At 39.8% G+C, this 17939-nt stretch overlaps 1 protein-coding gene across 1 annotated transcript; it reads left to right on the forward strand.

The window, feature by feature from the left end:
- Nucleotides 1-1760: 1760 nt before the first annotated feature.
- nelfcd (negative elongation factor complex member C/D) lies at nucleotides 1761-17169 on the forward strand. The gene is made up of 15 exons (XM_085775700.1): nucleotides 1761-1976; nucleotides 3384-3496; nucleotides 3953-4062; nucleotides 4154-4263; nucleotides 5037-5144; nucleotides 5823-5975; nucleotides 6464-6594; nucleotides 8050-8215; nucleotides 9107-9241; nucleotides 10704-10843; nucleotides 11871-11985; nucleotides 13624-13719; nucleotides 15073-15213; nucleotides 15720-15849; nucleotides 16891-17169. Exons 1-15 carry the CDS (start codon nucleotides 1929-1931, stop codon nucleotides 16923-16925), a joined length of 1731 nt encoding a protein of 576 aa, XP_085631826.1. The 5' UTR covers nucleotides 1761-1928; the 3' UTR covers nucleotides 16926-17169.
- Nucleotides 17170-17939: the final 770 nt, after the last annotated feature.

The following is a 17939-nucleotide window of genomic DNA, read 5'->3' on the forward strand; positions in this document are numbered from 1 at the left end:
TGTGCCTGGATTTGTCAAGACACACACACGCTGACTTTGAATATTACAGTTTCTCTCCATTGGTTTGGCTCATTTCTCTAAACAGAAATTACATTCTCAAAACTCTTAACATAATTTGGTAAAACAGTGTTACAGTTCAGCACAACACCACAGATCACTGGCAGAAGCGCATCTCTCTCTCAAAACACTTCACTCATGTGTCAAAACTAATTTCCTTCTTTGGCATCGTGTGAGCACTGCAGGTCAAAATGTTTAGATGTTTTGTCATTATGGCAGAGGAGATAGAAAAAGATAAATACTGAAAAAATGCATATTTTATTGTGTATTATTATATTATGATTGTATCAACAAAAAATAAGATTTCAGGTGAGTTGTTTTCTTTCTTTTAAACTCTACTAATAATTTACTGGTATTGAAGAGTTCATGGTTTCTGTTTGTGATAACGTTATCTTGCTTAAATAGATTTTTTTTTCACATCTATCGATAAAAAGCTATGAAACTTAAGCCTGAACAAACTGTGGCTACAACTTCTCTCTAAAAAGGAAGGTTTAATGTGAAGCAACTCACTGTTTGCTAACAACAACTTAAAAAACATGTTGCCTGAACTGTGAACCTCAACAGAAAAAAGGTCAAAATGCAGCGGCGCTCATTATGTTTTCCCACCTGCTTGGCCGTGCACGTGTTAAAACCAAAAACATTTCATTTACAAAACCTGGTTTCTGTGTTTCTGTATCCACATTTTATGAAAAATTCCAGAACAGCAAAGTTTGGTAGCTCTGAGTTTGTTTTCTTTACTTTTGAAAGTATATTTTTGGGCTTTTTTTTTTTTGCCTTTATTTGGTAACAGTGAGAGAGACAGGAGTAGGGCTGGGCGGTATGACCTAAAATTCTGTTTTGCGTTTCTGAATGGGTTTAGTAGTCCCTTAGCAAAAAATTAATTTTTAATTTAATGTACATTAAGAGGTAAATTCATGCAAAACAGCTGATGCGCGTTGCCTTCAAGGACAGTTTTTCATCAAGCAGTCTCATAGTGTGGTGAATGTGCAGCTCACAACTTGTCCACCAGAGCGTTGTGGAGTTGTTGGATTGTGTATTTGATGAGTTTGATGAGGGAAACCAAGAAATCCCATGAGCCTCCGTAGCGTAGCTCTGAGCAGCTCACGGCTCTGCTCCGCCGTTCTAAAAATAGCTTGCACGACAATTAAAGGTAACGAACCAAATGCTATGACTATAGGGATTATGGCAATAATAATAATAATAATAATAATTTTATTTATATAGCACCTTTCATACATGAAATGCATCTCAAGGTGCTTTATACAAATCATCAAACAAAAAACAATATTAATCAACAATCAGGCAGTAAAAATACACAGTGACAATAAAACAGTAGCAGTGATAAAACAAAAACAATCATACGAATAAAATTAGGCCAAGTTAAAAACAAATCAATTTGCGGAAAAAAAATAAAAAGATAAAAGATACCATAGTCAGATCCCTAATTATATGCCCTATTAAAAAGGAATGTTTTAAGTCGATTTTTGAAAATAGAGAGAGCAATGGGCCAATTTGACAAAATGTTGAACTATCCCTTTAAGAAGCATGTGAAGATGGGTTAGATGTTTGACTTATGAATAAAAAGACCCATCAGACCCATAGAAAAACTGTCTTTGTATGGGTCTGTTTAAACAAATCTATGACAAACTCTGATTTTATGTTCTGTTCGCGTGTTGGTGACGTCAGTGGGGGGCGTGGCCTCTCGCCATTTTCGAATGTTGATTTTCCTCCTGTTGTTGTTAGCAGGCTAAGCTACTTAGACAGGTTAGCTTCCTCCTCCAGCCTCCTCAAACACACAGACACACACACAGTTGACACAGTTGACCTCATAACAGCCAGAGCTCGGTCACCGTCTCCTCTTCCCCGTCACCATGGACGAGGAGTATTACAGCGGCGCCGGAGACTGGGAGGGAAACACGGTGAGGAGCCAGTTAGCATGATTGGTTAGCTTCGGTTAGCATCGTTAGCTTATGCTGCTGCTGGTGGTGGTGGTGGTTTGTTGTTGTTGTTGTTGTGACAGTTGAACAGAAAACGTTCAGTAAAAACCACACAGACAGAGGTGACGGAGAGCTAGAGACAGATAAATCCACACTGATGCTCAGATTATCAAAGCTAACAGCAGCTTAGTGACTGTATGAGCCGGCTACATGCTAACAGGCTACATGCTAACTGATAGCTGATCACTAACAGCTGTTTTCATATTTATATTAGTAATTTATTATTAGCTGAAGTGATTGCCTGCAATATATTTATATATGGATTGAAACCATAGTCACTTTATAATGACTTCATAATTACCTCTTGGCTGGCTCTTTACTTTGTAATACTTTCTTAAGAAGTTGGTTATGCCTCTCTCGTGTTAGCCTTTCATTCATTTATTTATTAACCTTATTAGGTAATCACTTTTCTTTAATCAATTATCTTTCTTTTAAATGACTGTCTCTTGCCTCTCCTTTATTTTTTTTTAAAACTCTTGCTATTTCGGGATTCTCACCCGAATCTGACAAATAAAACTATCTATCTATCTATCTATCTATCTATCTATCTATCTATCTATCTATCTATCTTAGATTTCATCACATAGTTTTGTTAAAGTAAAGAGTGCGGCATCTAATTTGTACATGAGTGAAAATTTAGAACAAATATTGATTAGCTTCTTATTGGCTTTATCACATTTATTCCAGTGTCCTGTCTTGTAAAGTCATCTTAGAGTTGTCTCTATTGTAATGAAGGTGTAAGAAAATATTGTTTCATTTAAGTTTGTGTTGGTTCTGTGAAGCTCTGTATCAACATTTAATTTGAATAGTTTACACTCTGACAGTGATTTTGTTATGGTCCTTGTTCTGTAAAGAAAAATGTTGCACAAAAATAGTGTAGTTGGATTTTTGTATTTAATTTCTTCATGTTTCTCTGATTCTTCCTGTTCGATCACACTTTATTTACAGATTGAGGCTTAATTCATCTGATAGTATTTACAGTGATGCGGAAGAAAGTTTTCTGAGTCTGAACGTATAAAAATCAGCTGTATGTTTCTTTTCACTTTGCGGCTAAAATTTGAGACAGTGCAAGTAACGTTTTCATCTACTTGTGCATGTGCAGTGTTACACTGGTGAAACATGGAACAACCCAAAGAATCTGTCATACAGGTGTCAGTCAGGTCAAGGTGTGTGAGGATCATGAATGAAAAGGAAATGTGAATATTTGCTTACCGATTTTAATATTAAGTTAGTGCTCTAACTAGTCTGGAGCCTGGCTATGAATTCAGTTTGTCTAAAAACAGACTTTCAGATGAGACTTTTACTGAATCATAATCACGTGTCTTCCAGGAGGACGGTTATGTTGAAGGAGAAAATGACGGGAAAACCCAGGAAGATTGTCTCCAGAAATTCTCCAGCAGAGATTACATCATGGAGCCGGCCATCTTCAACACCCTCAAAACGTGAGCAGCCTGCGAGTTTGAATGAATGAATGTTTTATTTCGTATGAATGACAGACATACGTACGAAAAGGATAGGTAAGAAGCCAACTAAGGCTTATGAGGAACCTGCCCCCTTGCAACTGATACATTTACAATCAATCATGGTGTCGAGACAAGATCATTAGGCTACTTTGCATATAATACAGAGAGAAATGAAACATAATTAAGTAATCAAACATAATTAAATAAGCAAAACAGACAGTAGAATAGGATGCTCTTCAATTTATGAACAGATAAAACAGGAAAATATATTCAATAAAATAAGATTTCAAGCCACACAAAAGTAGTCGTTTCAATCATGACCTGTCTGGACCAATAAGAGAAAAAACACTTGAAATATATATATATAAAAAAAGATCTAATACTTATACTCATATTATAATTGTATGATTGAAACCATATGTATTTTCCTGACAGGTATTTCCAGGCAGGAGGTTCTCCAGAACACGTCATCCAGCTTCTCTCTGAAAACTACTCTGCTGTGGCTCAGACCGTCAACCTGCTGGCAGAGTGGCTCATCCAGATGGGTGAGAGACAGAGAGACATATATATATATTTATATATATCAACCTGTTAACATCATTATTGATCCTTTATTGATCTGTGATGTGTCCCTAGGTGTGGAACCTGCTCAGGTCCAAGAGCGAGTAGAAAACCACCTGAAGAGTCTCCTGATAAAACACTTCGACCCCCAGAAAGCTGATTCTATTTTCACTGTGGAGGGAGAGGTGAGATTTCTGGGAGATGGTTTTATTATAAAAGTTGTCTTTTTTTGTGTCTTACAGTTTTTCTCAATTGCTAAAACACTAAACCCTGTTGTCTGAACCAAACGCTCAGCGCTCTGAACCCATTTAGTGAATTGGTCCTCCTTTTTGTCAGAACTTTGAGCACTTTTCTCACCTAGTTAGATGTGATTTGCAAACATTTTCTCACCCACTCAAACACATTCGGCACTGTGGTGCACTTGTGTTGCACAATGGTGAGCGGAGGCAGCAAAAGTGAAACTCGATCAAAGCACAGGTGTCTCAAAGAAACAGTATAAGCCAGTTCAAGCACACCCACATGATGCTGCAGATGAGTGATTGTACAGTAGAGACTGTATGCACTTTTGTATTTGTAATATGATTCCTGTTTATATTTTTATTTTTTACTAGAAGTGCTAAACAGGATTTTTGTTTTGTTTTGCAAAATGCTTTTTTCCTATTGTGAACATAAAGACTATTTCTAAAGCTTCATGATCTGATCATTGTGTTTTCCTTTTTTCTATGTTGTGTCTAATCAGACTGTTCAGTGGTGGTTTTCAATTTGATTGACTCGGGGTCTTATCTGACAACAATGTCTGGTTTTGTAAATGCAGTTTGAAAACTGGGTTTTGTGTTTACAGTTTAGAGAAAAGGATGGAAGGTTTCAAGAAATGTGTCTTAGCAATTGAGAAAAACTGTGCCTTGTCAGTGGAGAGATGAAATAAGAATAAAAACATCCTGCTGTGTTTCCTTTTCAGACTCCTGCCTGGCTGGAACAGATGATCGCGCACACCACATGGAGGGATCTCTTCTACAAGCTGGCCGAGGCTCATCCAGACTGTCTCATGCTCAACTTCACTGTCAAGGTAGAAAAACTACACAACTATTTCAGATTCAAAGTGCTGCTTCTAGAAAAGCTATAACAAGGAAGTGGCTAAAACTAGAAAAGCCTACAGTGGACGAGTGGTTTGACATAATTTATAACATTTTGAAGATGGAAAGAATTACTTTTGCTATAAGACTAAAACCGTTTCTGAAAAGATGGGAAAGATGGATTAGATATGTCACTCCGGTTCGTCCATCGTTTGTCTAGTACTAGGTCTTATATCCATTTCCTTTTTTCCCCTATGTTTTTCCTTTTCAACGCTTATGCATCAGTATTTTAATTTTTTTCTCTAGTATATAACAGATGTGCACCCCAGTATTCTTGTTCTAAGCCTAAGGAGTTAAGTTCTCAATTGTTGTATTTTATTAATTTAATCTTTTGTGTGATTTCTGTATTGTCAGTGGAAGCGTGGATGTATTACTGTGCAACTCAGTTGTAATTTACAGATGAATGGATGAGATTGGTGAATTGATATGTGAATGAACATGTGAATGAACATGTGAACCATGAAAATCACAATAAAAACAGAATTGAAAAAAAAAAGAAGTTTCGCAACTAGAAACAGCAACAACCTGTAGTTTGATAGATAGAGAGATAACCCTGTCTGGTTGTGTGATGATGAGCAGCCGTTGACTCTTGTCTCTCTGTTTGTGTTCAGCTCATCTCAGACGCCGGTTACCAGGGTGAGATCACCAGCGTGTCGACGGCGTGTCAGCAGCTGGAGGTTTTCTCCCGCGTGCTGAGGACGTCGCTGGCCGCGCTGCTCGACGGAGGAGAGGAAAACCTGGAGAAGAACCTGCCGGAGTTCGCTGTGAGTCGCTCAGTCTCTAGAAATAAAACCTGTTCGTTTTTATTTATGTATTTATTTATTTATTTTAGAGCTGGTTTGATCCTCCCTCTCAGTGTTTCTTCTTCATCTTGAAAGGAATAGTTCACCAAAAAATGAAATTCACATTAATATTTCTGGTTTCTTTGTTCCTTTATGACAATAAACTGAGTCTCTCTTTGGTTTGTGGACAAAACAAGACATTTGAGGACGTCGTCTGGTGGTTTGGGAAACACTGATTGATGTTTTTCAACATTTTTTAACATTTTATTGACCAAACAACTAATTGATTAATCGTCTAAATAATCAACAGATTCATCGATAATGAAAATAATCGTTAGCTGCAGCCTTCCAGAGTCTTCATCAGCATGAGGGGGAGTCATTTTTTGGTGAACTATTCCTTTAAGCTGTTGTCATGGTGCTGTGTTTTGTTGGTTGGTCTGTGCTGAGTTGTTTCCTCCTCTCCTCCGTAGAAGATGGTGTGTCATGGTGAACACACCTACCTGTTCGCTCAGGCCATGATGTCCATCCTGGCTCAGGAGGAACAGGGAGGTTCGGCCGTTCGACGGATCGGACAAGAGGTTCAGAAGTCTGCACACGAGAGGTACAGCTTGTTTACTAGGGATGGGAACGACACGGGATTTGGAAAATCGATTGTCGAGGCCCATGTGTCGACTTTTTGTCAAATTGTCGACCCTTTTTTTTTTTTTTAACAGCAGCAGCAGATATGCGGGGGGGGCTACACGTGCTTTTGTTGTGGTTTATTAATGCTGCTGTCGGCACGAGCGAACGAAGCAGCACGCATTTGGTTTCTTTTTTTTTTTTTTTCCCGTGCATGTCCGCGGCCCTCTACGAAGAATGCAACCATTGCATCCACCTGTTTTGCCCTTTTTGCGGAGCCGGACTCGATTGTCATCAACAGCACCATCACCTAGACTGCAGGGAGCCCGGGCAGCTGATCTCTTGACTCTGTCGCCTGTCAGCGTGCACGCACGCTCCCGTCACATGTGAAGTAGAGTGAGGGTCAAGTAGCTATCCCATTTAGAAAAAGTGGATTTATTTTATTTTAAATATTTTATTTCATTAGGGGAAAAGTGGCACTTTCTGCTGTTTATTTGAATAGGAAATATTAAAAGACAAAATGCAATTTACACATGGAAATCCCACAAGCCCCGCCCCTCGACGTGTCAACACTCCAGTTCTTATCCTCTACGATTCTGGATCGATTCATAAACTTCAAAAATGTATTTTCTATTAACGTTTCCTCCGTGGCGCTGCGTGTCCTCACAGGCTTCTGTACACAGCGTTGCAGCAGCTTTCTGTAAACAACTCTCGCTGTTAACTGATAAGATTAAAATGCTCTATTGAATGTCTGTGATCAGGCTTTTAAAACGCCATTTATTGTTGCTCCTTTTTCACTTATTTTTATGTATTTTCATAGATTTTTATTTTCTCCTGTTCTGTTTGTATTCTGTGTTTTTTGTTTGTTTTGTTTTCTTTCTTTTCTTTACTTTTCTCCCCCCTCTTTTTTTCTCTCTTTTCTTTTTCTTTGGGAAATACGGGGAGGAATCTCGGAATCTAGGTTAAAAATAACAAAGAAACTGTATGAGTCACTCCATCACTGATATTGTTTCAGTTTGGATATTTTTGTTGTTGTCTTTTTGTGCTAATTCATTGGGAAAGAGAAGAAGAAAAAAACGCCATTCATTTTGGGGCTTTCTCTTGGTGTTACATCCTGCTCTGATTATACCCAATCAGCTCAGAGGAAACCTCAAGCCCCACCCCCGGGAGTTTTTCATGGCCGATCTGAGTCCCCACCCGACACGAGACAGGGACTCGTTTAGCCCCTGTAACAATGACCCCGAAGTTCCTGCGGTTTTGTTGCAACAAGTTGAAATGATGAAATGATGAAGGTTTTAATCGTTAATCTTCGTGCTTCAGCTGTAAAAACCGACAGACTGACTGTGTTGTGTGTATTTGTGTTCATAACAAACACTAAATGTGAATGTTGATGTACCTGACTGTGGTTGTGTTGTTGTGTTGCTGTTGTGTGTCTCAGAGGTCATGATGCCAGTCAGATCACGCTGGCGTTGGGGACGGCGGCGGCGTATCCTCGGGCCTGTCAGGCGCTGGGAGCCATGTTGTCTAAAGGAGCGCTGAACCCGGCCGACATCACGGTTCTGTTCAAGATGTTCAGCAGCATGGACCCCCCCCCTGTGGAGCTGGTGAGGACCGACGTCCCTCTTCATGTCTTCATGCCTTCATGTGTTCATGTGTTCATGTCTTCATCGTAGTGGTGCTGCATCTTCACTGGCCGAACCAGTTAGATCACGATTCACAGAGTCTACGATTCGCTTCGATTTGATTACAGCATCAAGGACACAAATTAGACCACGGACCCCCATTGGACAACATTTTGAAGCAAATACTAGAAATACACTAATATGTGTTTGTGTATATATATATATATATACCTGTACGTTCAAATTGGGGCCAATGGCATGAATTTTTGGAAATATTGAAAAAGGTTAAGAATTTTCTAGAAAAAAGTGGTAAAATTTCTCAAAAACAATTCTAGTAAAAAAAAATCTCTCTCAAAAAAAAAAAATTTAGAAAAGTGGTAAAATTTCAAGAAAAAGTTGGGGACCCCCTTGAATCCTCTCAAGGACCCCAAAGTTCTCACTTTGAGAACCATTGGATTATATGATGCATCTCGATCACATCCTCAATTTTCTACTTTGCTTCTTCATTAATTAACATAAATCATCAGATAAATTTGATAACTTTTAATATTTACATAAAATAAATTAGAAAATATCATTTAAATGCATTTCTACAATACAGCAGCTTCCTTGGAGTCTGAACACACAAAGAAAAAGAAAAGGCCTCGATTACTTAAAGGTTCACTTGTTAATTAACCCTAACAAAACATAAATCTTTGCATTGTGCTTTAAAATAAAATACATCACTGTCTCAACATCATCAAACTTGAATGAATTATTTGAATTTAAAAATCGTCCCATTAAGAATCTTGATGCATCTTTGAAACGCTTATTTTCAGCGTTTTAAAACCTTAACGTGCTGATAAACTGAGGTGTTTCTCTCCCTCTCCTCAGATCAGAGTTCCTGCTTTTCTGGACCTGTTCATGCAGTCGCTGTTTAAACCCGGATCAAAGATCAACCAGGACCACAAACACAAATACATCCACATCCTGGCCTACGCCGCCAGCGTGGTGGAGACGTGGAAGAAGGTGCAGACGCAGTTCTACATCTACATCTGCTCAGAGAACACACACTTTAGAAAACATGGATCTGACATCTGGTGCTTTCAAGCTCCAAGACCAAATATTTCACTTTTCATTCACTCTATCAGTAGTTTATACTATATTTACTAGTTCTGGTGTGTCGGAAGTTAAGATGCACTGTGAAGCAGCCTGGACAATTCAGAAAATTACCACATTTCCTCCAATAGTGACCAAGGCCTTTATTTACCTCAACTGCCCAGAGGACCAGGCTTTTATTAGAACGAGGCCTTTACAGTATTTCTAATTTCCTCCGTTGTATAAGTATATAGCTGATATTTAAATATGAAGCTTCCTTATTTTCAGTTTTCCTTCCATTTGCTCTGTTTATTTTTACACATTAGCAGCAATATGCAACAACAAGCTGATCGTTCAGTTGCTCATCTTCATCTTCCTCTTGTGCTGCTCACAACCTGTTAATAGTCAATACAGCATAGTATTGCAATATTTTGCACGGCATGTATCGATATACGGACGCCAAGTATCTATCTGAACAGAATAAGATTTATTTATCTTACTAGAAAAAAACAGATGTTAACAAAGTTTATTTATGGCTCTTCAACAAGTAAAAACAGTCCAATTTCCCTTCAATGTTTTTAAAATAAAGCAAACTGAGTTTATTGGAGGAAGAGTAAAGTTCTGACAAACTGATGATGTGATGAAAGATGTAAAAACTTAAAGCAGAAGTAAGTGGTCCGGTCGTTTTCGCTAATGCTGCGTTCCAGGCCGGCTTTTGAAATCGTAAATTACAGCTTCAAGTCACAACTTACGACTTTGTAGCGTTCCAGGCAACCCACTCGTGTTTTTCCGACCTGTTTTACCGGTGAAAGTCACTATAACGGCCACTCGTAACTTCCGACCGGTGAACTCGTACCAGATCGAACTGGTACCACTTCACGGTCGGAAAAATACGAGTTTCCTTGAACGCACCATAACAGTCCTCGTCCCTACGTCGCCACATTCACGGCGTCCCTTGGCTGCACACACAGCCCTGCATGCCGTTCTCTCTCCTCATTGGATAAAAACTGTAGGATACGATAAATGTTTTCTCCTCGGCTCAGAGCAGAGCAGAGTGACTGACAGACCCGTGTTTCGGTCCAAACACTCTATAGAAGTGATTGCTGTCGGAAGATATAACTATTTAAGACTTATATTAACACAAATATATCACTTACTTCTGCTTTAAATAAATCTGTTATTCTGAGGTTTGAAGCAGTGACCCCGAACAGACAGACTTTGTCTTTATAAATATCAGACACTTTGCAAAACAAGTGACACCTCTTCTCCTCTAAGGGTCTAAGGACAGAGGATGTTGTTATGATGCCATGTGAAGCCCTTTGAGACAAACTGTTTGTAAAAAACGGGCTATACAAATAAAATTGCCTTGCCTTGCCTCTTCCTTCCGTCCCAGAACAAGCGAGTGAACATCAACAAGGACGAGCTGAAGTCGACCTCCAAGGCCATCGAGACGGTTCACAACCTCTGCTGCAACGAGAACAAAGGAGCCACGGAGCTGGTGGCCGAGCTGGGAACGTTGTACCAGTGCATCCGGTGAGTGGACGAGTGGACAAAACTAAACCAACAGCTGGAGGAGGAGGGAGATGAGGGACAGAGCTTGTTATTGATCTGAGAGGAAACTGGTGAGAAAGAGACAAAACTAACAAACACAGGTTCAGTTTTAACATCTCAGACACTACAGGTGAATAGGGTAAAAATTTAAACCAACAGATATCACCATGAAACTTCCCAAGTTTATCACTCACATTAAGACAAATATTTTTTGTATGACAAGTTTTGTCAAAATGTTATGTTTAAATATGTAAATGAGACCATATCTAATTAAATATGCGCTAATTTGCATATATTTCCAGAACAGAAATCTGAACAATGGATAAAGCTACTTTCAAAATTCTTGTTTTGTTTTGTTGACACATTAGAGTCAGAAGTTTTTACAGAGGAGGATTTTGGATATCTCTTTTTATCACTCTGTAAATGAGAAAATACTGTCAACAGCCCTAAAAAAAAAATCTAATTTTGCCCTTTTTTGAGTTATAAAATGTTGTATAAATCAGGCTGTGAATGATGTATCAACAATCTCCTCTGAAAAACCTTCAGGATATAGAAAGGGATCAAAGTGGAAGGTTTGGTGTCTGTAAGTGCTGCTGAAGTGGAGATTTCTAGTCGAGTCTGAGTCTGAAAAACTCTTTCTGAGAAAACGGCCTTTAAAGACTTGGACTGTAAAATTACATAGATTGTTATTGTCAATCGCACTTTTGCAATTGGTTGCGGATACAAAGGAAATGACATCATTGTTCAGGAGAGAGAGAGCTTTACAATGACACCACCTGACATGACATGGGTCAGACTAACTTTTGGTCAATTTAGGAGAAATTTACAGACAAAATGAAGTAAAATAAAAACCTTAATGTGGATTTTCTACCATTTCTTTCCACTATTCTGAAAGAAGACATGATAAGGAAGAAAAATAACCCAAAATCTCTAAATTGATCAGTGCATGATTGACTTTTATTTTGAAAAGAAACTTTCCATTGACCTCTGACTGTGTGTGTGTGTGTAGATTCCCAGTCGTTGCTATGGGCGTCCTGAAGTGGGTGGACTGGACCGTGTCGGAGCCGCGCTACTTTCAGCTGCAGACCGACCACACGCCAGTTCACTTAGCTCTGCTGGACGAGGTAAGATTAACAATGATGGACGAGTTCAAGCCGATCTAATGTTTGAAGACGCGTTGAAACAAACAGTTGTCAGGTTTCTACAGATTCACAGTTCTTTTTACTTTAACAATAGAAGCTGATTAAGGGCGTATTCACACCAGGCTCGTTTGGTCCGCTTAAAACGGACTTTTCCTCTGGTGCGGACTTTTTGGGGAGGTGTGAATACAAACCAGCGGACTCTGGTGCGGATCAAACAAGTGGACCGAGACCACCTCTGCAGCTGGGACTCGGTCCACTTGTTTGATCCGCACCAGAGTCCCAAACGAACCCTGGTGCGGTTCGCGTCCAGTGTGAATGCAAACCGAACCTTTCCCGAACCAAATGCAAAATCCAAGCGCCTTTTTGGATTCAACAGGCTTCCGTTGTTGTCAGAAAATGTGTAAATTATCAACAATGAGCCGTGGGTCAACATGGAGCACAGATAGACACACTGCCTCCTTGATTTTTGGTCAGTGGAAAACATTTGTCAGATGCTGGAGAGGACGCACCCGTCGCCGTTAAGGATGCGCATTCTTTATATATTTTTTAACCGATAACAGAAAGTCGTTATCCGATTAATAACCGTTAATAGAAATAAATATGACTAGGCTTAAATGACGATCGGCACGTACGCGACATCCTGAGAGAATGATTATGTTTTTTTGTTTGTTTGTTTTTTGCTGTGCCGTCCTTTTTTCCTTTTTCTTTTTAGCGCACCATCCTTCAGACTAGGGGTGTCACTACACGTGTAAACGGGTACACAACAAATTATAACCGTTTAGAAAAATCAATAGCCGTTTACACGTCTTTTTTCCCCCTCCTCCTCGTTCATTTCTCACCAATATATAGGCTATAGTATTGTTAGGGGTGATAATGTTGCCTGAAAGCTTCAGATAATAATGGACTGCGTGTCAATCCCCCCTCACTTTATCTCCGTGTAGCCTACCCGTCTCTCTCCAGCTGTCCTTTCAAAATAAAGGCCAGGGGAAAAAAAAAACATTGACTCCTCCGGCCTGTACTGTGAAGGAGGCTCAACATCGCCAGGCTTTGTGTTCATGTTCCAGCTCAACAAAACCTCAAGCTCCGGCCCGAGTTAACACGGTAGGTTACGAAGCTGGTTATCAACTTGCTCCTGACGCGAGGAGCGTATTCCCTCAGCTGAACATCTGCAGGCGGAGACGCTCGGAGAAAACAGCAGCGGATCAGCTGATCTCTCCGTACAAACGCAGACAGGCGGCCGCCTCAAAATGTATAATGCAGAAAAAACCCTGGTCTGAGTACGCTGATAATTTTTATCCAATGACTGAGCGACTGTGGGACACACGTGCTTTTGTTTACAAAGTTGATCCGCTTGTGAAAAAATGCAATGTGAATACAAACCGCACCAAGTAAAAAAAAAATTTAGTCCGCACCAAAGCAAGTGAACTATCGGACTTTCCTGGTGTGAATACGCCCTAAGATGTAGGGGAGGAAATATCTAGAGACATGTAACAATTATCTCCCCAATATGTATTCTGTCCTTCACTGAGATGAGGTTTCAATTTTTATTTCATTCACAGGTTTCATTTATTTTCAGTCTTGACTTTGATTTTAACGCAACGTCTCTGTCTCCGTCCTCAGATCTGTACGTGTCACCAGCTGCTCCATCCTCAGGTTCTGCAGCTGCTCATCAAACTGTTTGAGACGGAGCATTCACAGCTGGACGTCATGGAGCAGGTGTGTGTCCGAGTCCGTCCGCCTTAAACCAACACTCACCACCACTTCCCTTTTCTTTTTTTGATACTTTTTTATTTAGTATTTTCAGTTTGAGGGAAAACAAGCTGACGGCAAGCTGCTGGAGACAGAAACAACAGACAAAACACGTCTGTTGATAATATTATTTTATATAGTATCCACTTGCTTCAGTTGTTAATATGTAGCCTCCTCTATTGTTCTGATAAAAGCAGTTCATTATTTCTCCCATTTCCTGGGAAAGGTCGCTCCTCTAGATCCGTTAAACACATTCCCTTCACTCTGTCCATCCGTTGGTTGAAAGAGTAGTTCACCAAAAAATGAAATTCAGTCATTGTTGACTCCCCCTCATGCTGATGAATAATAACTCTGGAGTAGTTTTTTATTCCTCAAAGTGCATCTGGAGACCCAGGAGGCCGGTTCCTAGTCCAACCAAAACTTTATATGAGAGTAATAGGGCCCGACACAAAAACGTCCATAAAACTACACAACAACCATTTAATCTTCCTCCACACTGCTCGTCCACTGCAATCCAAGTGTCCTGAAGGGAGATAGTCCAGAGTTTACTGGAAACTACGTCATTGAGGGAAGTCCGGTCAACTTTCAAATTCAATCCAGGACTGTTGAGGCTGTAAAAATGTCCTAAATGACGTTGTTTCCAGTAAACTCTGGACTATCTCCCTTCAGGACACTTGGATTGCAGTGGACGAGCAGTGTGGAGGAATATTAAATGGTTCTTGTGTAGTTTTATGGACGTTTTTGTGTCGGGCCCTATAAAATTTTGGTTGGACTAGGAACCGGCCTCCCGGGTCTCCAGATGCACTTTGAGGAATAAAAAACTACTCTGGAGTATTCATCATCAGCATGAGGGGGAGTCAATAATGACTGAATTTCATTTTCTGGTGAACTATTCCTTTAAGGCTTGGACTCAGTTTTATACCAGCACTTTTTTACAAGCCATCAACAGTATTTTACATCGATACCAGTCTTTAGTAGGGCTGCAAATAATGATTATTTTCATTATCAATTAATCTGTCCATTATGTAAACAATTAATCGATTAGTTGTTTGGTCAACAAAATGTTGAAAAACATCAATCAGTGTTTCTCAAACCACCAGACGACGTCCTCAAATGTCTCGTTTTGTCCACAAACCAAAGAGAGACTCAGTTTATTGTCATGAAGGAACAAAGAAACCAGAAATATTCACATTTAAGAAGCTGGAGAATTTGGACTTTTTTTCTTAAAAAAAAACTACTCAAACTGATTATTAGATTATCAAAATAGTTGATGATTAATTTAATAATCGATTATTTTGTGTGTGTGTGTGTGTGTGACAGCTGGAGCTGAAGAAGACGCTGCTGGACCGGATGGTTCACCTGCTGAGTCGAGGCTACGTGCTGCCGGTGGTCGGCTACATCAGGAAGTGTCTGGAGAAACTCAACACCGACATCTCCCTCATCAGATACTTCGTCACCGAGGTAACGGCAGCATCCGGTCGGATCAGCAAAAGAGAGAATGAGGAAAAAGAGGAACAAACTCACAGAAAGAGAAGAGTCAAATTTCGCGTCTAATCACGTCTGTGCATTGATTTTATATGTAATCTTGACGCGCGACGACGCAGCATCGCGTTTGGTGTGAACACCCCTTAAGGCCATAAAACGGTTCTGAGATAAAGTTTTTATTTGAGTTGAAAACCTTTGATAAGAATCTGCACCAACTGATGTTGATGTAACGATGAGCCTGTTTGTATTTGGTTTATTTAATTATTCATGTTTCTGGTGAGAGAAGAGCTTTAAAGTGTTAACGGCTGAACATATTAAAGATCACTCAGCCTGAATCCATCTGGAAATGGACTTTTCCATGATATTCTAGTTTATTGAAGTGCATTTGTTTATCTATATGTCTATATCTATCTCTATATTAAAACCTGAATGTTGAGACCCCTGTAGAACAGATTAATCCCTGAGCTGCTGTGTCTCTGCAGGTTCTGGACGTCATCGCTCCTCCATACACGTCAGACTTCGTCCAGCTCTTCCTGCCGATCCTGGAGAACGACAGCATCGCCGGAACGATCCGCACAGAGGGAGAACACGACGCCGTGGCCGAGTTCATCGGTGAGATGAGATGAGATTATCATATACAAGCTTAAAGGGATATGCCAACTTTTTTTTTTTCATGTCTTGCCTCACTCCCGAGTCCATGACCAGCAGATAGACGCCGTCCTTTCGACTGTGCGTGCAGTAACAAGGGAGATAGAGCTGGTGCACCGCTAATTAGCTTAGCTCAAACGCTGGAAGTGCATAGGTAGTGTTAGCCTGCCTGCTACCCGAGCCGAAATCAGCAGTCAGAAGCTGATTTCATTTTAGCTCTAAACTCTATAAATATATCACTTTATCCACATTTCAAACACTTTTAGGTGAGAAAGTAGACGTTTAGATCAGCAGTGTGTTGCTAATTTGTCTAAATACCAGCTGTTTACAATTTTGTTCGGACGAATTCGGCGCTACTCAAGCTAGCCGTTGTGACCAACTTACTTCCGGTTACTTTCACAAAATAAAACACCCGTTGCCCTTTACATACAGAAAACCATGATGATGGAATTTGTGCTTTTACTTTGAAATAGGAAGCTAACCTACCCTCGCTGTAGCTAGCTTGAACCAAAATAAACCGTTTTTGCTTGAACCCTCCGTTTTGACCGATCTCGTACCATTACCGGCATTTGACCGCTCAAGATGCCTTACCGGAGAGTTTTGTCAGCTCTGAGACCAAGATCGGCCCGCCGGTTTCCGTTTAGAGTTGCTGAAGAGTTTCTCTGATGACTTTAGGTGGAGGCAGGCTAACACTACACTTCCAGCGTTTGAGCTAAGGTAATTACGGCAATACGGGCTCTATCTCCCTTGTTACTGCACGCACAGTCGAAAGGATGGTGTCTATCTGCTGGTCATGGACTCGGGAGTGAGGCAAGACACGTAAAAAAAAAAATGCTGGTGTATCCCTTTAAAATACTGTAACTAATCACTTCAACATCAAAGCTGTGCAGGTTCACAAACAAAAGCAGGAAGTGGTTTTCAACACGTCAGCACACGACTCTTCACTTCCTCCTCCATCTGAATCAATAACAACTTGTTTTGTTTTGTCTTGGTTTTGTTTTTCAGCTCATTGTAAATCAAACTTCATCATGATCAACTGATGAGGAAACAGAGACTGAAAGAAAAACTTTATCGTTGTGGATTTTTACCGAGACGGAGAATCTGAGATCTGGACGGAAAGGAGACGATGAGTTGAACTTTTCACTTTGTCCGAGTGAAGGAGGAAAAGTTGAACTGGTTGGACGACGGAGGAGAAGAAGAAGCAAAATATTTTTCTTTTTCACCTTGTACATTTGATTTTCTATTTTTATGTTGGATGTTTTAAAATAAAAAAACTGAATATGTTGTGGGTTGTTTTGTTTTTTTCTTATAAACTCAAAATACTAAAAGTCTGCCAGTCTCAGTTTATATAAGTGTCTCATGTACGCTGTAAGGGTCAATTCACAACAACTTCATCAATGAGCTGCAAAGACTCACAACTCAACAGAGTTTCTGGGGACACAAAACAGTGACGGACCAGGGTTAAAACTAGTACATATGTACTAGTATTATTATTATTTTCATTAATTCTTATTCTATCTTATCTTATTCTGCTTTTTAATTTAGTAATAATATTTTATTTATATATGTAGTATATCTCACTTTGTGTTGATTTTCTTAAAATTCACGAGGTTGTAACAAAGAAAAATTCCTAAGTAAGTAAATCTGAATCTGAATTATAATAAACCAAACAAACATGGCTTATTTGCACAACTTTTAATTTGAAAAAGCTGTGAACTAGTCCGCCACTTTTATTTTATGTCCCCAGAAACATCTCTGTTGTGTTGTGTGAATTTCTGCAGCTTGTTGTCTTGTGTCTCTGCAGCGCGTTGAGCCCTCAGGGCCACCGTACCTCCTGCAGCTCGACGACAGGATCAATAAACCATAAAGTCAGAGTATGAAATGTGCAACAGGAGAAAGGTTGTCGAGAGGTGTCGGATCAGATGATTAAAACTAGAAAAAGAAGCATTTCCAGCAGGAAATGCGTGTGAATGCTGAAAGCAGCCGAACGCCATTGCTGAAGTAATGCAGAATGAGCTGAAGAAATAGTTGAAACAATGCTGTTTTTCTATGGG

The sequence above is a fragment of the Trachurus japonicus genome, chromosome 5 (assembly GCF_045865225.1).
Source record: "Trachurus japonicus isolate A0001 chromosome 5, Traja_1.0".
NCBI lineage: Eukaryota > Metazoa > Chordata > Actinopteri > Carangiformes > Carangidae > Trachurus > Trachurus japonicus.